Source organism: Aegilops tauschii, chromosome 6 (assembly GCF_002575655.3).
Source record: "Aegilops tauschii subsp. strangulata cultivar AL8/78 chromosome 6, Aet v6.0, whole genome shotgun sequence".
NCBI classification, from domain to species: Eukaryota; Viridiplantae; Streptophyta; class Magnoliopsida; order Poales; family Poaceae; genus Aegilops; species Aegilops tauschii.
In genome coordinates this window covers 346,033,715-346,055,692 of record NC_053040.3, presented here as the reverse complement: position 1 = coordinate 346,055,692, position 21,978 = coordinate 346,033,715, and the positions used below count along the sequence as shown (strand labels likewise).

Genomic DNA, 21,978 nt, shown 5'->3' with positions numbered 1-21,978 from the left:
TCTTTTGGACTACGCATGCACCACAGCTAGTTCGAAAGCTCAAGAACACTCAAATATACACCTAAGCAGGACTAGGGTATTACGCATCCTTGCGGCCCGAACCTGGGTAAACGATCTTTGTGCTGGCTACCAGACCCACTCTTTGCACAACCCCGCGCTCGCCAACCGTAAAAGGGATCCCAGTGATTCCATAGGTGTCGTTTCCCCCGACATCTTTGGCGCGCCAGGCAGGGGGGCACAGTTGTGAAAATCCGGTCTAGTAGTTGGTTTAGCAGTTCTTCATCACCATGGCTCCCAAGAAGAAGACGATCACGGTGATCGGTTCATCAGGGGCCGAACGGCCCGTACCAGTGCGGGCGAGTGGTGAGGCGGTCGCGGGCGGAAGCCGAGGCGCGGCCCACGACCACCCACATCGCTCTGGCAGTCAAAGCCTGGCGAGCAGCGTCGTTCGTGCGCGAGACGACGGGTCGCGCGCCGCCAAATCCAAAGACGGAGCCGGGCCCCCCGCAGGCGGCGCGGGGCCCTCCAAGGGCGATGTAGTGCCACCCATCGGTGGCGCGGCGGCTTCCAAGGCACCTACGCCGGCGCCCACAACACGCTCTTCCCAGGTTGTGCGCGACGAGCAGCGCCACCACACTGGTGACCCCGGGCGCCGCCGTGGGAAGAGTCTTGTGCCTCATTCACGGGACGTAGAAGGCCAACATGCACGCCGAGGCACTGGCGAAAATGGCGCACAGCCGCAGGGCCATGATCGAGCTCCTTCTAACATGGTTAGAAGTCGGAGCGCGTCACGGTCCATGCAGCTTTCGCCGCCACCCACGCCAGCAAAAGCTTTAGCGCGCGCAGTTGCTCCTCGACTTTCCTCCTGCTGCAGAAAAGCTCGACGAGTGGAGAGCCACCATCCTGAGCCTCGTCGGCGTTGCCAACAAAGATGAGCCGCGACCAGCAGGGCCCTCAGGCCGACGCTCCGTCGAGCCACCGCACGCCAGTGGTGGAAGGACTGGAGGTGCTGCGGCCACGGTGCACTCTCCTCCCCCACGCCAGCCACTGCTGGTGTCGGTCCCTCGTGATGACGCATGTGATAATATTTCCATAGCGTCGTCCGACCCACGGACCCACCGCGATCAGCGCCAAGTTCTTCGGGAGCGAGCCCACGAAGACGCTCGAACCACCATCGAGTGCCGGTGCGAAGCACGCCACCAGTCAGACAGGCGAGCGGGGCCCACTATGGACCACCCAGCACCGGGAGGCTCTGGCGGCCTAATCTACGAGGTGGGTTGCCCAGCCTTTACCCGTGAGCTGCGGCAGTTCCAGTAGCCCTCCCACCGCACATTCAAACCCGACGTTGGCGAGAAGTACAACGGTAAGACCCACCTGTCGGAGTTCCTCAGCATCTACACCATCACGATGCAAGCTGCTGGAGCTCGCGATGACAAGGTGCTTGCCAATTACTTCCCGTTGGCGTTTAAACCCAATGTCATGTCATGGTTAATGCACTTGCCGGCGGATTCCATTTCTTCTTGGTCGGATTTTTGTCATGAGTTCGTTGGCGCCTTCACTGGAGGCCACCAAGCTCATGGCCAGGCAAGCGATTTGCATATCATTCCCCAGAACGAAGGTGAAACCCTGCGCAAGTACATACAGAGGTTCAGCCGGGTGCAGTACAACATCCCAGATGTTCATCCCGCCGCCGTGATCAACACATTCCATCAGAATGTGCGCAACCGCAAGATGCGTGACGAGCTGGCGATGAACAAGGTCAAAGATGTGGCCGAACTGTATGTTCTGGCCGATAGGTGCGCCCGAGCTGAAGAGGGGAGGAAGTACCCCGGCGAGGATGCCGGTGTGGAAACCGACTCCACAGACAAAGATACCACCGCCCCGACGAAGAAGGGCCGGCGCCGCAACAGGAAGCGCAAGGGCAAAACCGTGCTTGCTGTCGAGGGATCTGACGATACCGGCGCTGGCAAGAAGGCTAAGGCGGACGAACCCGGCAAAGAAATTGCTGGGTGTGCCGCTTGCCGGGCCTTGGCGACTGCCGACAAGCCGGGAGGCTCCGACAAGCAGTACTGCAAGATCCACCGCACCAAGGGCCATGACCTCCAGAACTGCGGGCAAGTTGAGCTGCTTGCTGAGAAGCAAAAAGCTGAGTATGAGAGGCGGGACAAGGAGAAGGGTCAGGATGGTGCCGAGGGATCCGACAAGAAGCGTGGCGGCCAAGGAGGTCGCCACGGCAAGGATAACCAGCAAGAGAGGCCCGCTCGGGGCCGCGACAAGAAGCAGGAAGACGATGATCATGACGAGGACGACGAGTCCGGCGAGCATGAGTCAGCCGAAGGGTAAGGTCACGCTGCCCGTGATGTTTGGAGGCGAGTTGAACTATAGGACAGAGAGGATTGTTTTCGATGTAGCCTAGATCCCCTTGCCATACAACGGGATCCTCGGCCGCCCGGCACTAGTAACCAAGTGTGAAGCGTGTCAGTTCCATTCGAAGAAGCTTCATCAACCAGCTCAAGCCCTTCAAACAATCCCTCTCTCCTGGCCATTTTCGGTCTGGGGGCTCGACATACTGGGCCCCTTCCCCCATGCTGTCGGGTGCTTTGAGTACTTGTACGTTGCAATCGACAAGTTCACAAAGTGGCCGAAGGTGGAAGCAGTGAGGAAGGTGACAACACAGTCGGCCATCAAGTTCTTCAAGGGGCTAGTATGCCATATCGGTGTGCCAAACAGAGTCATCACCGACAATGGCACGCAGTTTACAAGCCGCACCTTCATGCAGTACATCCAAGATCTCAGTAGCAAGGTCTGTTTCGCTTCCGTGGCACACCCACGGTGCAACGGCCAGGCGAAGAGGGCAAATGCTGAAGTACTGCGAGGCCTGAGGACAAAGACTTTTGACAGGCTGCACAAGAGTGGAAGGCGCTGGATTGATGAGTTGCCGGGGGTTCTTTGGTTGATCAGAACGATGCCAAATCGAGCCACCGGCCAGACACCTTTCTCCCTCGTTTACGGGGCAGAAGCAGTTCTCCCCACGGAACTCACGTACGGGTCACCTCGAGTGCTCGCTTATGATGAGCTTGAGCAAGAGCAGTTGCGGCAAGATGACGCAACACTCCTTGAGTAAGATCGTCTTCGGGCGGCTGTGCGAGCAGCGCGCTACCAGCAAGCCTTGCGCCGCTATCATAGCCACAAGGTTCATGCCCGAAGCTTTGAGGAGGGCGACCTTGTTCTTCGACACGTTCAGTCGGCCAAGAATTCCAACAAGTTGACGCCAAAGTGGGAAGGCCCTTATCTGGTAATACGAGTCACCAGGCCTGGCATAGTCCGCCTGGAGACCGAAGATGGTATTCCAGTGAGCAATTCCTGGAACATCGAACATCTTCGCAAGTTTTACCCATGAGGCGCGGTTGCCGAGCCCCCCGGCAAACCACCTTTTGTGCAAGCTTTGCCGGCAAGGCATGTAACCCTTTGTACAAAGCCAGGCGCAGACCCTGAGCATAAATAAATGAAGCGCTGGCGCCCTAAGTTTTAGCATGCATGCTAGGTTGAGTCTCTTCCTCGGTTAGGGTTGATAGTGCTTAGCGGCGACTAACCCCTAGCATAGAGGTCGAGTGTGCATCTCTCTGTTCCTTCCCATCCTTTTTAGCTTCGCAGGGTGCATGGACATTTCTGCTGAGCTGTTTGGAGGAAAGAGAACAGGCCGGCGCCCCGACCCCGACAAGCCAAGGTTGCCGGGGGCTGCGGGTCCGAAGATCCGTCCGCGGAAAGCCAAGACTGCCTGGGGCTGCAACATCAGATAAGTTTTTCATTCCCCACTCTCTACTTCCGTATGAAACTTGAACGTACAAGACTTCGCTCACTCTTATACCATCATGCTCCCTCTTTCCCATGTCCAAAGAAAAACCTTACTTTGGGTCGGGACTTGGTCGTAGCGCGGTGGGAAGGGGATGGCCGAAGGGCCCAATCCTGCTTTGCCCCTACCTCCGCCATGGGCGTGAGTGTAGTCGAGCTATAGAGCAGGAGGACGGCAAGGACTGTTGCCGGATTACAATGTTTATCTTAAGATAACAAGGACTCATTCCTTGGTGTGGCCCCCGCCCACACACAAAAGAGACCCGGCAAACTCCCTTCTTTTCATTCATACATTGTTAACAAGTACAATTCATACGGAACGTATGCCCGAGCTAGGGGATTACAAGGTCTAAATTCTACTAAGGCCCGAAGGCTTACAAACTAAAAAGAGATAAGATGCCCGTAATCCCTTTCTTGTCCCTCGCCTCAGGAAACGGAACGAGATGGCGGAAGGGCAAAGGGAGCGCCTAGGCGAGGTACGAGGAGCGGAAGACGCCAAGAGAACATATGGGCGATCGTCCGGAAGGAGGCCGGTGATGACGGTGCCGGAGGAAGAGCTGGAAGACGAGGCAGCGGCCCGGCAATACGCGACGAAGGCGCCGGGGCCATCGTACTCCGACTTGATGGCCCGCCACCCGCCTTCTTCGTCTTCCCCGTCCCTCCAACGCCAGCCGCCCAAGGCGACGACCCCGAAAAGTTCAAGGATTTGGCGATGCAGATGATGGTGCTGCCGGTGTCGCCCAGGAACGGTGTGCCCGACGCCTAGTCGGACCCGTCATCCTCCCGCCCGCTACCCTCATCGTCGCTGTCGCTGTCCTCCTCGTCACTCCCGCTTGAGGAAGAGTCTTCGTCATCGGAGGAGCTCTCCACACAGCACTTTAGGCGAGTTCCAAAGTCTCCAAAGACCTTGACAGAGAGCAGACCATTCTCCATTAATTTGAAATAGAGAACGAGCCCCGCCGTCAAGCTGTGGATAGGAGAGAAGGTCTTCCATCCGCGGCGAAGATACATGATGTGAGGGGCGGGAAAAACGACATCAACCCGCGTGCCTCCATTCCCGCAGCCCCTCATATGCAATCTCAGAGTCTGTGGCGGGTCGAGCTCCATCTCCCAAGCAATTGGAGTAGGCAGACGAAGACGACGGCGCGCTGGCCGATGCAGCCTGATGAAGAACTCACAAGGCTGGTCCCCGACGTGGCCCTCCATTGGGGGAGGGACCGCCGGTGGAGGCGAGGCCGGTGCGCCGCCCCGTCCTCCTCTTCCCCGAGCGCCATGGCGACCTCGGCCTCGCCCCCTCCCCCTTCCCCTCGTGGCCGGCTCTGCCGCGACGAGCTCTTGGGAAGGAGGAGCGCGCTGTCGAACGGAGACCCTCGTCGCCACCGTCGAAGCACCGACGTGTCCTCTCGCCATAGTAGAAGAAAGAAAGAAGCCGAGGTGGAAGGAGGCGGATGGTGAAAGATTGAGGGGTGCCATCCCCCTCCCCTTCTTATAAAGGGGCGGGGTCGGGGCTCGGCCGCCCCACTCGACCAATCTGGCCATCAGGAGCGCAGGGAATCAAGACCGACCCGCTGCTCCAATTAGCAGCGGCCCGGTTTTCCGCCTCGTCATTCAAGGCCCGCGCCCACCGCCTACCATCTTCAAGGAATGGAGGACACGTGGAGAGCAAACAGAAATCGAGGGGGCGAGTGAGGCGGCTGTTTTCCACCCCGTGATCGTAGGGCACGGGCGCCTCAAAGGCCACGACCCGAGTCCACCCAGTAAATGAGCCGCGCCCCTGTGTTTTCCTCTTTTTGTGGGGAAGGCGAGAGCTGCCTCTTTACCATGATGTGACGCATGAGGGCAGTGGCCGCCCCACGCATGACCCCCACGTCACGCACGACCCTCCATGTCGCGCATTCAACGCGGGTCATGGGGAAGCGCAACGAGCGAAGGAGTTACTGCGGTAAAAATCCGCCCCGCCTGCCCGCGCACCGTTCTGGGCCTAGCCCAACAACGCGTTGCGCTTATGTGTGACCCAGGCCCGGGGGCTCCTGTCGGTGTACAAAAGTAGGGGCTCTCCTTTTGACCCCTCTACTTGTGCACGGGCAGTCGGAGTCGCGCCTGCGGCCACACTTAGCAGGGCAAAGGGAGGAAGCAGAAGCGCAAGAATACCAGAGCAGTGCTCCAGCCAGGGAGCACAAGACAAGCAGAGCAACGCCAAGACCAAAGACATAAAGAGCAAGAGGGCGAGGTAGACTCCCCCGGCAAGACCCTTGCCGGGGCGGCCTCCGCAGCCCCGGCAAGAGCCTTGCCGGGGCAACTTGCCCGACGCCAACAGAGCACGCCACCCTTGAGCCCAAGGGTTCCAACGCCATCAACCACATTGGAACCAAGGCTCGGGAGGCACCTCCATGGTGGCATGCAGATCTTTGTGAAGATCATAAGCACACAAGATCAGATGAGGACCAGAAGACGACGATCCTCGGCAAGATCCTGGTCGAGGAAATCCACGAGACCCCCGGCAAGATCCTTGCCGGGGACGACCGCGATGCCACGACAAGACCCTTGCCGAGGACACCTGCGGGGCCACGGCCAGGCCCACGTCTGCCAAGACTCCACCGCCGTTCCCATACATCTGCCAGCCCAACCAGCTGGGCAGGCACCTGCATGGCGGCGCGCGGCCTCCAGGCCAACTCAGCAAGCACCTGCGTGGTGGCATGCAGATCTTCGTGAAGACTCTGCCACCACGCCAGCCCAGCAGCCAGGCAACATGGCACTACAACGCCTCATCAGCTCAGACGCGCGTTGGAGCCAGGCGAGGCGGCGACAGCTGGGACGAGCTTCCCCGCCGTCCCCGATAAAGCAAGAAGGGCACGTCGGCAGCGCATTAAATGTGTTTGTCCGGCGGTGCCAAAGGATAAACTTAACCACTGTATACCTTCCCACCTCCTGTATGCCACTGTGGCAGCCCCTTTTGACTATAAAAGGAGGCCCGAGGCGTACTGGAGAAGTATTCGGATCTTTTGGACTACGCACGCACCACAGCTAGTTCGAAAGCTCAAGAACACTCAAATATACACCTAAGCAGGACTAGGGTATTACGCATCCTTGCGGCCCGAACCTAGGTAAACGATCTTTGTGCTGGCTACCAGACCCGCTCTTTGCACAACCCCGCGCTCGCCAACCGTAAAAGGGATCCCAGTGATTCCATAGGTGTCGTTTCCCCCGACACATGCAATCAAAATAAGTGATATGATATGGCCATCATCATCTTGTGCCTTTGATCTCCATCTCCAAAGCACCGTCATGATCACCATCGTCACCGGCTTGACACCTTGATCTCCATCATAGCATCGTTGTCGTCTCGCCAACTATTGCTTCAACGACTATCGCTACCACGTAGTGATAAAGCAATTACATGGCGATTCCATTTCATAGAATAAAGCGACAACCATAAGGCTCCTGCCAGTTGCCGATAACGGTTACAAAACATGATCATCTCATACAACAATTTATATCTCGTCACGTCTTGAGCTTATCACATCAAAACATGCCCTGCAAAAACAAGTTAGACGTCCTCTACTTTGTTGTTGCAAGTTTTACGTGGCTGCTACGGGCTTCTAGCAAGAACCGTTCTTATGTACGCATCAAAACCACAACGATTTTTCGTCAAGTGTGATGTTTTAACCTTCAACAAGGACCGGGCATTGTCAAACTCGATTCAACTAAAGTTGGAGAAACAGACACCCGCGAGCCACCTGTGTGCGAAGCACGTCGGTAGAACCAGTCTCATGTACGCGGTCATGTAATGTCAGTCCGAGCCGCTTCATCCAACAATACCGTCGAATCAAAGTAAGATGTTGCTGGTGAGCAGTATGACTATTATCGCCCACAACTCTTTGTGTTCTACTCATGCATATAACATCTACGGATAGACCTGGCTCGGATGCCACTGTTGGGGAACGTAGTATTTCAAAAATTTCCTACGATCATGCAAGATCTATCTAGAAGAAGCATAACAACGAGCGGGGAGAGTGTGTCCACGTACCCTCGTAGACCGAAAGCGGAAGCGTTTAGTAACGCGGTTGATGTAGTCGAACGTCTTCGCGATCCAACCAATCCAAGTACCGAACGTACGACACCTCCGTGTTCAGCACACGTTTAGCACGATGACGTCCCTCGAGCTCTTAATCCAGCTGAGGACAAGGGAGAGTTCCATCAGCACGACAGCGTGGCGACGGTGATGATGATGTTACCGGTGCAGGGCTTCGCCTAAGCACTACGACGATATGACCGAGGTGTGTAATTGTGGAGGGGGGCACCGCACACGGCTAAGAGAAGACTTGGTGTGCCTTTGGGGTTCCCCCTGCCCACGTATATAAAGGAGGGAGGGAGAGAGGCCGGCCCTCTAGGGACGCGCCAAGAGTATGGAGTCCCTTTCCTTTTCGGAGTAGGAGAGAAGGAAAGAGGGAAAGAGAGAGGGAGTAGGAAAAGGCAAGGGGGGGGGGGCGCCGCCACCTTCCCCTAGTACAATTTGGACAAATGGGGGGGGGGTGCGCCACCTCCCCTTGGCCTGCCTCGTCTTTTCCCGTATGGCCCAATAAGGCCCATTACTTCTCCCGGTGAATTCCCGTAACTCCCCGGTACTCCGAAAAACACCCGAATCACTCGGAACCTTTCCGATGTCCGAATATAGCCTTCCAATATATGAATCTTTACCTCTCGACCATTTCGAGACTCCTCGTCATGTCCGTGATCTCATCCGGAACTCCGAACAAACTTCGGTCATTAAATCACATAACTCATAATACAAATCGTCATCGAACGTTAAGCGTGCGGACCCTACGAGTTCGAGAACTATGTAGACATTACCGAGACACATCTCCGGTCAATAACCAATAGCGGAACCTGGATGCTCATATTGGCTCCTACATATTCTACGAAGATATTTATCGATCAAACCGCATAACAACATACATTGTTCCCTTTGTCATCGGTATGTTACTTGCCTGAGATTCGATCGTCGGTATCCTCATACCTAGTTCAATCTCGTTTCCGGCAAGTCTCTTTACTCGTTCCGTAATGCATCATCCCGCAACTAACTCATTAGTCACATTGCTTGCAAGGCTTATAGTGATGTGCATTACCGAGAGGGCCCAGAGATACCTCTCCGATACTCGGAGTGACAAATCCTAATCTCGATCTATGCAAACCCAACAAACACCTTCGGAGACACCTGTAGATCATCTTTATAATCACCCAGTTACGTTGTGATGTTTGATAGCACACAAGGTGTTCCTCCAATATTCGGGAGTTGCATAATCTCATAGTCAAAGGAATATGTATAAGTCATTGAGAAAGCAATAGCAATAAAACTTAACGATCAACATGCCAAGCTAACGGATGGGTCTTTCCCATCACATCATTCTCCTAATGATGTGATCCCGTTCATCAAATGACAACACATGTCTATGGTCAGGAAACTTAACCATCTTTGATTAACGAGCTAGTCAAGTAGAGGCATACTAGGGACACTTTGTTTTGTCTATGTATTCACACATGTATCAAGTTTCCGGTTCATAAAATTCTAGCATGAATAATAAACATTTATCATGATATAAGGAAATATAAATAACATCTTTATTATTGCTCTAGGTCATATTTCCTTCACTCCCCCGTCGCCCTCGCAGCCGCTCACCCCGCTCTGAGGCCTCCCACGATGACTCGACAGATCCTCGGGACAATCACTCCCCAGCCGGCTCCTCCCACCCATCGTCTACCCATTGCTTGGGGCTTGGCTCGCGAGGCGGTGATACGTCTCCAACATATCTATAATTTATGAAGTATTCATGCCAATATATTATCATTCTTGGATGTTTTACAATCATTTTATAGCAACTTTATATCAGTTTTTTGGGACTAACCTATTGACCCAGTGCCCAGTGCGAGTTGCTGTTTTTGTTGTTTTTTACATCGCAGGAAATCAATACCAAACAGAGTCCAAACGCAACGAAACTCCACGGAGATTTTTTATGGACCAGAAAGAACCCAATGGGCCAGAGCTGCACCTGGGGGGTGCCCCGAGGGGGGCACAACCCACCAGGGCACGCCAGGGCCCCCTTGCCCACCCAGGCGGGTTGTGCCCACCTCGGTGGCCTCCCGCACCCCCTCTTTGCACTATAAATTCCCAAATATTCCAAAACCCATCGAGGTTACCCTAGACTAGAAGTTCCACCGCCGCAAGGCTCTGTAGCCACCGAAAACTAATCTAGACCCGTTCCAGCACCCTGCCGGAGGGGGGGGGGATCATCTCCGGTGGCCATCTTCATCATCCCGGCGGCCACCATGATGAGGAGGGAGTAGTCCACCCTCGGGGCCGAGGGTTTGTACCATTAGCTATGTGTTTGATCTCTCTCTCTCTCTCTCGTGATCTATATCATGTGCTTTGTTAATATAGTCGGATCATATGATGTTTCTCCCCTCTATACTCTTGTTATGATGAATTGAATCTTTACCCTTCAAAGTTTTGTCTTGTCGGATTGAATATTCTGAGACGAGAACACATGATATATGTCTTGCAATATGAATACTTGAGGTGACAATGAGGTATCCTATTGATTCACTTGATATGTGTTATGGCATTCAACTCGCGGATTCCTGCGGTGATATTGGGGTAATCTATGCATAGGGGTTGATGCACGTTTTTCCCCGACAGAAACTTTGGGGCCTCTTTATGGTTCTTTGTGTGGATTGAGTATTATGAATATGAATTTGCTTTGGTGTTATTCTATTACGAACTCTAGGATAGATCGAACGGAAAAATAGCTTTGTGTTATTTTAGTACGAACTCTTGAATAGATCGAACGGAAAGAATAGCTTTGAGGTAGTTTCGTGCCCTACAAACAATTCCTATCTTTTGTTCTCCGCTAATAGGAACTCGGGAGTGATTCTTTATTGCACTTTGAGGGATAATCGTATGATCCAACTATGTTAGCATTGTTGAGAGGTTGCACTAGCAAAAGTACGGACCCTGGGCCTCATTTTTAAGCATTGCAACACCGTTTTTGTGCCCGTTTACTAGTTGCTACCTTGTTGTTTTTATTTATTCATATTATAAAATTATATTTCTACCATCAATATTACACTTTTATCACCATCTCTTCGCCGAACTAGTGCACCTATAGAATTTGCCATTATATTGGGTGTGTTGGGGACATAAGAGATTTCTTGTATTTGGTTGGAGGGTCATTTGAGAGAGACCATCTTCATCCTACACCTCTCACAGATTGATAAACCTTAGGTCATCCACTTGAGGGAAAATTGTTACTGTCCTACAAAACTCTGCGCTTGGAGGCAACACGTGTCTACAAGAATAAAGTTGCATTGTAGACATCATGCGGTAGCAGCTGCGGATGTTCCTTCCCCTACGCTCCGCCGCGCTGGGGGTTGGGGTCGCCCCGCGGATGACCCGGGTGAGATCCATGGTCGGACGCGCTCTCGTACTGCCCAGTTGCGTCGGGCCCTTAGTGCTACTACTACCATAGGGTCCAGGGAGGACCCGTTAGGCGAGTGATTATGCGCGCTCTATTTTGAAACCTACAGGGCTTCGGTCACGATGGCCGCCGCAGGCTGCTCACTGAGTACATGCGCGATGAGTCCATAGATGTGGTAGAAATCCAGGAAATAGTGCGCACTGAGTTCTCTCTCGTAGAACTTGAGCGCCTTAGCAGACATCTGTTCGTATGGCACTGGTTGCCATCTAGTGGAGTGACGGGTCACTCCGGTGGCATCCTTCTAGGAGTGAAGGATGCCACCTTTCAGGTGGGATCCATGGATCGTGGATCCCACTTCGTCAACATTGAGGTCTGGGAACGTGATATGAACTTCAAGTGGGAGATCATCGTGGTTTACGGCCTGGCCGACCATAGTCGCTCGACCGCTTTCTTGGCCGAGCTCCACGCCAAGATCGCCTCCGCGACCCTGCCTATAGTGGTAGGAGGAGACTTCAACCTCCTCCGCTCCGCTGAGGAAAAGAGCAACTCGCGTGTCGACCTTGCGGAGATACGTCGATTCAACGACTGGGTTGCAGACTTAGGCCTTCTAGAGCTGGACAGGGTCGGGGCGAGATTTACCTGGACCAATAGACAGGTTTCCCCGACCCTTAGTGTACTTGACCGGGTGTTTGTCTCCCCTGACTGGGAGCTTCGGTTCCCTTTGGCCTCTCTCCAGGCTATCACTCGCATTGGATCCGACCACGTTCCCCTTCTCTTGTCATCTAGGGATGAGAGACCCCCCCGGTTTCATTTCAAAGCTTTCTGGCTCCGGCAGCCAGGCTTTATGGCAGCCATCCAGGCTCACTGGGTCTCGGCATTGGTGAGCCCCATAGGCAGATGTCGATCCTAGACGAATGGCACCACCTGTCCAAGCGGTCCAGGCAATTCATGAAAGGTTGGGGGCTAATAGTGGGAGGGACCTTCGGATCCAGAAAGCCTCCCTCCTCGAGGAAGTTAGTACGAACTCTAGGATAGATCGAACGGAAAAAAATAGTTTTGTGTTATTTTAGTACGGACTCTTGAATAGATCGAACGGAAAGAATAGCTTTGAGGTAGTTTCGTGCCCTACAAACAATTCCTATCTTTTGTTCTCCGTTAATAGGAACTCGGGAGTGATTCTTTATTGCACTTTGAGGGATAATCATATGATCCAACTATGTTAGCATTGTTGAGAGGTTGCACTGGCGAAAGTACGGACCCTGGGCCTCATTTTTAAGCATTGCAACACTGTTTTTTTGCCCATTTACTATTTGCTACCTTGCTGTTTTTTATTTATTTAGATTATAAAAATAAATTTCTACCATCAATATTACACTTTTATCACCATCTCTTCGCCAAACTAGTGCACCTATACAATTTGCCATTATATTGGGTGTGTTGGGGACACAAGAGACTTCTTGTATTTGGTTGCAGGGTCATTTGAGAGAGACCATCTTCATCCTACACCTCTCACGGATTGATAAACCTTAGGTCATCCACTTGAGGGAAAATTGCTACTGTCCTACAAAACTCTGCGCTTGGAGGCCCAACACGTGTCTACAAGAATAAAGTTGCGTAGTAGACATCAAGCTCTTTTCTGGCGCCGTTGCCGTAGAGGTGAGTGCATGAAGGTATATCTTTAGATCTTGCAATTGAATCTTTTAGTTTCTTGTTTTATCACTAGTTTGGTTTATAAAAGAAAACTACATAAAAAATTGGAATTGAGGTTGCATCATATTATTGATCATCTTTATAATATCTTTCTTGAAAATGATGGATCGGAAAATTGTGCTCAATTTTTAGAAGAAGAAGTCAATAAAATGTTTGGCACAAAATATTTGAATGAAGAGCATGATTGCAATGTTGTTACTATGAATTCTTTGAATATCCATGATGCTAATGATGTGCAAAGCCATAAGCTTGGGGATGCTATATTTGATGAATATGATATTTTTAGTCCCCCAAGTTTTGATGAAAAAATTTATTATGATGATTGCATGCCTCCTATTTATGATGATTATATTGATGAAAGTGGATTTGGAGAGGTCATGACTTTATTTGATGATGAATCCACTATTTTGGAAGAGGTTGCAATTGATTATGACAACAAAGTTGCTATCTATGATGATTATGGTGATGACATGTATGCTATATTGAATAATGATAACCATGAAACTTTTCGTCATGATTTTAATTTTCACTCTCATGATAGTTATTTTGTTGAGTTTGCTCCCACTACTATTGATGAGAAGAAATTTTCTTATGTGGAGAGTAATAAAATTTCTATGCTTGTGGATCATGAAAAGAATGCTTTATTTGATAGCTATATTGTTGAATTCATTCATGATGCTACTGAAAATTATTATGCGGGAGGAACATATGCTTGTAGGAATTGCAATAATATCAAGTTTCCTCTCTATGTGTTGAAAATCTTGGAGTTATGTTTGTTTTGCCTTCCTATGCTAGATGATTCTTGTTCCCATGAATTATTTGCTCACAAAATCCCTATGCATAGGAAGTGTGTTAGGCTTAATGTGCTAGTCATATGCTTCATGATGCTCTTTTTGTGTTTCAATTCTTATCTTTTATGCGAGCATCATTGAAATCATCATGCCTAGCTAAAAGGCATTAAATAAAAGCGCTTGTTGAGACAACCCAACACTTTTACCTACTGTTTTTGTGTGTTCACATGATTATGATACTGTAGTAATCATTTTTTATTGCTTTTGTTTCAATAAAGTACCAAGGAAAGCCTTTGGGATCATGTTGGGTGATGGTTGATTTGACCCTGCTGAAAAACAGAAACTTTTGCGCTCATGAAAATAAGTCTCATTTTTAACAGAAGAGTGCTTTTGAGTTGATTATTTTTGCAGAAGTTCAATATACAAATTTCTCACGTGGTCCTAATTGTTTCATAATTTTTTGAGTAGCAGAAGTATGGTTTGAGTACAGATTACTACAGACTGTTCTGTTTTTGGCAGATTCTGTTTTCAATGCATAGTTTGCTTGTTTTCTAGTTTCTATGGCTTATATTGCTCAATATAAATTGTGGAAATGATATGCTACAGTAGGAATTGTGTGAGAACAATTATGAATCTTGTATTTGACAGTACCAAAAGTGAAATGGTTTGCTCTTTATCATACCAATCTATCTCACGAAGTTCCGTTAAGTTTTGTGTGATTGAAGTTTTCAAGTTTTGGGTGAGATATCGATATGAGGAGAATAAGGAGTGACAAGACCCTAAGCTTTGGGATGCCTAAGGCACCCCAAGATAATATCCAAGGAATATCCAAGCAACTAAGCTTGGGGATGCCCCGGAAGGCATCCCCTCTTTCGTCTCCAACATTATCGGTAACCTCACTTGGAGCTATGTTTTCATTCATCACATGATATAAGTTTTACTTGGAGCGTTATTTTATTTTGTTAGGAATTTCTTACTGTTATTTATAATAATGTTTTGCATAATTTATTTCAATAAAAGTGGCAATGATAGCCTTTACTATGCTTATTTTGCAAGCCTACATGTTGCTGTTTGAAAACAGAAAGTTTACCGATGTTGCAAAAATTCCCTAGAAAAGCCAGAATGTGATAAAATGTTGAAATTTTTTGCATAATAAGCTCTGATAAATTTTCTACAGTGTGGTAGAATTTCATAATGTTTGGAGTTGAATAAGTATTGATAATCATGCATTCTTTACAGACTATACTGTTTTGGCAGATTGTTGTTATGTTTGCATTGTTTGCATATGCTTGCTTGTTTAATGATTCTATTTGAGGATAGGAGTATTAAATATGCAGAGGCATTTAGTATGAAATTTTGAATAATAATTTTAGTGATTTGCTACAGTATAGAATGATAAAGCTTTTGCATTGGTTTACACTAACTTATCTCACGAGTTCTTTTTGAGTTTTGTGTGGATGAAGCTTTTGAGATTTAGGAAAACCGTGATACGAGAAGAATTAAGGAGACACAAAAGCTCAAGCTTGGGGATGCCCAAGGCATCCCAAGATAATATTTCAAGAAGTCTCAAGCATCTAAGCTTGGGGATGGCCCGGTAGGCATCCCACCTTTCTTCTTCAACAATTATCGGTTAGTATCGGTTGAGCCTAAGTTTTTGCATCTTCACATGAGTTGTGCTATTCTTAGAATGTCATTTTGTTTTTGTTTTGCTTGCTGTTTTAATAAATACTTAGATCTGAAAGTTTTAAATAAGAGAGAGTCCACACATAGCTATCTATTTACTTAACTACTCATTTGATCTTCACTTATATCTTTTTGGAGTAGCTGTCATTTACTCCTGTGCTTCACTTATATCCTATGAGTAAATTGTTGAATAAGTTGAATGTCATGAAGTTGAAATCATATCATGCCTAGTGGTAGCTTCACATTGGGTTTAGAAAATTAAACCTTTTGAGGCTTGACAATCACAATTTTGGTCATACAAGCAATTCACAAATAATTAGTATAAGGAAGAGACCTTTCACATATAAATACACTATCATGGAAATCTTTTGTGATTGTGAGCCCCCATCAAAATATTATATGCCAAAATTGTTGACGTTGGACAAGGAAGACAATGTAATGATTTATGTTTGCTCATATTCACATAGAAGTCATATTGTCATAGATCCTTTAACATGTGGTGCTTGCCCCCATCTTTGCTAGCCAAAAATTCCGCACCAAGTAGGGATACTACTTGTGCATCCAAAAACCCTTAAACCCAAATCTTATTTTCAAGAGTCCACCATACCTACCTATATGCGGTATTTCCGTGCCGTTCTAAGCAAATTTGTATGTGCCATCTCTAATTTTCAAAAATAAATTTCTCTTTTGTGTGCTTGTACCTCTCGCGAGGCGGTGAGGGGTGGCCAATATTTTCCATGCTAGATGTGTTATTCTCATGATGAGTGTTTATTCACTTGTCATTGCACGAGAGTAAGGCAAAGGTTTTAGGGATGCCCAGTCCCGAAATGAAAAAATAATTTACTTTATGTTGTCAAATAATAAATTCCTTGGAAAGTGTTGGTATGGAGGGCACCCGTGGATACGGCTAGCCATGGAAAGTGAAAGTATGGTAGAAAAAGGAATAAACTTTATTTTCTGTTTGGGAACCGCCTATGATATATCTAGCATGGAAAGTGTTGGGAGCTCTAAGTCATTTTCGTTGGTGGGAAAAGTATACCTCTCAAAATGTTTTTATCTCTTAATTTTCGCTTTGAGCTCTGGCACCTCTACAAATCCCTGCTTCCCTCTGCGAAGGGCCTATCTTTTAAATTTTCAGTATTTATTTTTATGCAAAGAGTCAAAGTTATTCTCTCTATTCCTTTTTATTTTTCTCTTTTGGCAAGAATCATGTGGTGAGTAAAGATCTAGGCACATATGTCCGGTTGAATATGGGTAGCATGAGTTATTATTGTTGACATCACCCTTGAGGTGAATACGTTGCGAGGCAAAACAATAAGCCCCTATCTTTCTATGTGTCCGGTTGAAACGTTTTGCTCATGTGTATGCGGTGAGTGTTAGCAATCATAGAAGACTATACGATGGTTGAGTATGTGGAGCTCTTACTTAAACTCTGTTGAATAAGTTGAATTGCAATTGCTTGGTGACTAAGAACATAGGTTGTTGAGTTTCAAGAGAGTTCATTGTTTGAACCTTAACATGTGAATTGGTTGCCACTATAACATGAGAAGTTTTATAAGAAAGAATTGCTGTTATGATGCTAGGAAAGGTGATTGAAATTGTCATTGGTCAAACTTATGCACTTTGCTAGTATTCACACTTCATAAATTATTTCTTTTATCATTTACCTACTCGAGGACGAGTAGGAATTAAGCTTGGGGATGCTGATACGTCTCCAACGTATCTATAATTTATGAAGTATTCATGCCAATATATTATCATTCTTGGATGTTTTACAATCATTTTATAGCAACTTTATATCATTTTTGGGACTAACCTATTGACCCAGTGCCCAGTGCCAGTTGCTGTTTTTTTGCTTGTTTTTTACATCGCAGGAAATCAATACCAAACGGAGTCCAAACGCAACGAAACTCCACGGAGATTTTTTTATGGACCAGAAGGAACCCAATGGGCCAGAGGTGCACCTGGGGGGTGCCCCGAGGGGGGCACAACCCACCAGGGCGCGCCCAGGTGGGTTGTGCCCACCTCGGTGGCCTCCCGCACCCCCTCTTTGCACTATAAATTCCCAAATATTCCGAAACCCATCGGGGTTACCCTAGATCAGAAGCTCCGCCGCCGCAAGGCTCTGTAGCCACCAAAAACCAATCTAGACCCGTTCTGGCACCCTGCCAGAGGGGGGGGGGAATCATCTCCGGTGGCCATCTTCATCATCCCGGCGGCCACCACGATGAGGAGGGAGTAGTCCACCCTCAGGGCTGAGGGTTTGTACCAGTAGCTATGTGTTTGATCTCTCTCTCTCTCTCGTGATCTATATCATGTGCTTTGTTAATATAGTCGGATCATATGATGTTTCTCCCCTCTATACTCTTGTTATGATGAATTGAATCTTTACCCTTCAAAGTGTTGTCTTGTCAGATTGAATATTCAGAGATGAGAACACATGATATATGTCTTGCAATATGAATACTTGAGGTGACAATGAGGTATCCTATTGATTCACTTGATATGTGTTATGGCATTCAACTCGCGGATTCCCGTGGTGATATTGGGGTAATCTATGCATAGGGGTTGATGCACGTTTTTCTTTGATGGAAACTTTGGGTTCTCTTTATGGTTCTTTGTGTGGATTGAGTATTATGAATATGAATTTGCTTTGGTGTGATTCTATTACGAACTCTAGGATAGATCAAATGGAAAAAATAGCTTTGTGTTATTTTAGTACGAACTCTTGAATAGATCGAACGGAAAGAATAGCTTTGAGGTAGTTTCGTGCCCTACAAACAATTCCTATCTTTTGTTCTCCACTAATAGGAACTCGGGAGTGATTCTTTATTGCACTTTGAGGGATGATCATATGATCCAACTATGTTAGCATTGTTGAGAGGTTGCACTAGCGAAAGTACGGACCCTGGGCCTCATTTTTAAGCATTGCAACACCGTTTTTGTGCCCATTTACTATTTGCTACCGTGCTGTTTTTATTTATTCAGATTATAAAAATATATTTCTACCATCAATATTACACTTTTATCACCATCTCTTCGCCAAACTAGTGCACCTATAGAATTTGCCATTATATTGGGTGTGTTGGGGACACAAGAGATTTCTTGTATTTGGTTGCAGGGTCGTTTGAGAGGGACCATCTTCATCCTACACCTCTCATGGATTGATAAACCTTAGGTCATCCACTTGAGGGAAAATTGCTACTGTCCTACAAAACTCTGCGCTTGGAGGCCCAACACATGTCTACGAGAATAAAGTTGCGTAGTAGACATCAGGCGGTAGCAGCTGCGGAGGTTCCTCCCCCTACGCCCCGTCGGGCTGGGGGTCGGGGTTGCCCCGCGGACGACCCGGGTGAGATCCGTGGTCGGACGTGCTCTCATACTGCCTAGTTGCATCAGGCCCTTAGTGCTACTACTACCGTAGGGTCCAGGGAGGACCCGTTAGGCGAGTGATTATGCGCGCTCTATTTTGGAACCTACAGGGCTTCGGTCATGATGGCCGCCGCAGGCTGCTCATTGAGTACATGCGCGATGAGTCCATAGATGTGGTAGAAATCCGGGAAACAATGCACACTGAGTTCTCTCTCATAGAACTTGAGCGCCTTAGCAGACATCTGTTCGCATGGCACTGGTTGCCATCTAGTGGAGTGACAGGTCACTCCAGTGGCATCCTTCTAGGAGTGAAGGATGCCACCTTTCAGGTGGGATCCATGGATCGTGGATCCCACTTCGTTAGCATTGAGGTCTGGGAACATGATATGAACTTCAAGTGGGAGATCATCGTGGTTTACGGCCCGGCCGACCATAGTTGCTCGGCCGCTTTCTTGGCCGAGCTCCTCGCCAAGATCGCCCCCGCGACCCTGCCTGTAGTGGTAGGAGGAGACTTCAACCTCCTCTGCTCCGCTGAGGAAAAGAGCAACTCACGTGTCGACCTTGCGGAGATACATCGATGCAACGACTGGGTTGCAGACTTAGGCCTTCTAGAGCTGGACAGGGTCGGGGCGAGATTTACCTGGACCAATAGACAGGTTTCCCCGACCCTTAGTGTACTTGACCGGGTGTTTGTCTCCCCTGACTGGGAGCTTCGGTTCCCTTTGGCCTCTCTCCAGGCTATCACTCGCATTGGATCTGACCACGTTCCCCTTCTCTTGTCATCTAGGGATGAGAGACCCCCCCCCCGCGGTTTCGTTTCGAAGCTTTCTGGGTCCGGCAGCCAGGCTTTATGGCAGCCGTCCAGGCTCACTGGGTCTCATCATTGGCCGAGCCCCATAGGTAGATGTCGATCCTGGACGAATGGCACCACCTGTCCAAGCGGTCCAGGCAATTCATGAAAGGTTGGGGGGCTAATATTGGGAGGGGCCTTCGGATCCAGAAGGCCTCCCTCCTCGAGGAGATCCGAGTCCTTGACCTTCGCGCAGATATTTTAGGGATCTCCGCTGAAGAATGGGCTCATAGATATAATCTAGAAGACTCTCTCATGGAGATCTACTCCAAGGAGGAGGAATTTTGGCGCCAGCAGGCTCTATAAATTGGGTGCTGTTTGGTGACGCCAACACAACTTACTTCCAGGCCATCGCTAATGGTCGTAGGAGACGCTGCTCCATTCCCCTTTTATCGGAAGGAGGTCGGCTGTTTCAAGACCCTCTGGCTATCCGCTCGCTGGTTAACGACTTCTACAAGTCGTTATTTGTGGGGCGCCCTCGGGGTGGTATCGTCCTTGCCGACCATCTTTGGTCGCCTGACCAACAAATCTCCTCGTAGGAGAATGCGGCTCTGCTCGCCCCATTTGATGCCACGGAGGTGGAGGCTTTTGTCAAAGCCATGAACCCGGCCTCGGCCCCGGGCCCCGATGGACTGCCGGTTCACTTTTTCCAGGCATTCTGGCCGATGGTTAAGGAGATCATCCTTGACCTGTTCCGTGAGTTTTCTAGGGGAACATTAGACATGTCCCGGCTTAACTACGGGATCATCTCCTTGATCCCCAAGGTGCCGGGAGCCGCGGACATTAGGCAGTTCCGCCCTATCACAATCCTCAATGTGATATTCCGGATTTTGGCCAAGGGGTACGCCACTAGGGCGGCCCTAATCGCCCCCCGGATCCACCACCCGAACCAGTCGGCCTTCACAAAAGGCAGGTATATTGTGGATGGGATCCTCGTTCTCTACGAGGTCATCCATGAGGTCAAGAGCAAGCATCTTCGTGTTGTGTTCTTCAAGATTGACTTCCATAAAGCATACGACACCGTCCATTGGTCCTTCCTTTGGGAGGTGTTGCTCAAGCATGGATTCCACTCCCACTGGGTTGCCCGGGTGATGCAGCTAGTGACGAGTGGCCGTACGGCTGTGAACATCAATGGGGAGATCGGGCCTTACTTCATGATTGGCCAAGGAGTACGGCAAGGAGATCCGATCTCCCCATTTCTTTTCAACCTTGTGGTCGATGCTTTAGCTTCGATCCTAGATTTGGCCAAATAGGCCGGCCACATTAGGGGGATTTGCCCCCATCTTGTGGCCAATGGAGGTCTGACCCACCTCCAGTATGCAGATGACACCATTATAATGGTGGAAGGGTTGGACGAGGATATTCAGAACCTCAAGTTCCTCCTCCTCTGCTTTCAGGAGATATCGGGCCTCACAATTAACTTCGCCAAAAGTGAGGTGATGGTCCTTGGGTAATCCCAGACGGAAGCTCAGCGAATTGCCAATCGCTTGAACTGTTGCTTGGGATCCTTCCCGACTACTTACCTAGGCATGCCAATTAGTGACACGCCTCTACTGGAGAAGGACTTCTGCCCAATAATCGCCAAGCTCCAACCTAGGATAGAGCCTTGGCAGGGGAGATGGCTTTCCAAAGCCGCTCGAGTGATTCTGATGAACTCTTCCCTTATTAGCCTATTGATGTACATCATGGGATTCTATAGTCTACATGAATCCCTTCATCATGAGGTCACCAAACTCCTCTCCAGATTCTTCTGGGTTGGAGAGAACAATAAACAGAAGTACCACATGGTGAAGTGGTCTGAGATCTGTAAGCCGAAAGACCAAGGAGGCCTTGGGGTCATTTCATCCAAGCGGATGAATATTGCCCTCCTCTCCAAATGGCTTTGGCGAATTCAGACTGATGAGGGTGGCCTGTGGCTGGAGGTTATCCGCGCGAAGTACCTTCGCGGGCACCCGCTGGCCTTCGCCCCTAGATCCGGAGGGTCCCAATTCTGGCAATCGGTTATCCATCTGATGCCGGTCTTGCGCATTGGGACCTCCATTAGAGTGGGCACCGGGTCCGGCACCCTATTCGGGCTTGATAGGTGGGCCGGGACCCGTCCCTCTGCGAAACGCTTTTATGCGTTATTCTCGATCTGTGTCCGCCCACAACTTTCTATGGCTGTGGCTTTAGCTAACTTGGGTGCTATTGCCTTCCGCCGTACCTTCGGGATGGTGGAGCTCGAGCAATGGATGAATTACTCGAGTGC

General features: G+C 49.2%; 1 protein-coding gene across 1 annotated transcript in view; it reads left to right on the top strand.

Moving 5' to 3' along the window:
* LOC141026078 (uncharacterized) overlaps positions 1–21,184 on the top strand; it is a 28,681-nt gene extending 7,497 nt beyond the window's left edge. Inside the window, exons 2-5 of the mRNA XM_073502042.1 lie at positions 11,434–11,979; positions 18,991–19,536; positions 20,270–20,899; positions 20,984–21,184. Of these exons, the coding sequence (XP_073358143.1) occupies positions 11,434–11,979; positions 18,991–19,536; positions 20,270–20,899; positions 20,984–21,184 (1,923 nt within the window). The remainder of the gene's footprint in view (positions 1–11,433; positions 11,980–18,990; positions 19,537–20,269; positions 20,900–20,983) is intronic.
* Positions 21,185–21,978: the final 794 nt, after the last annotated feature.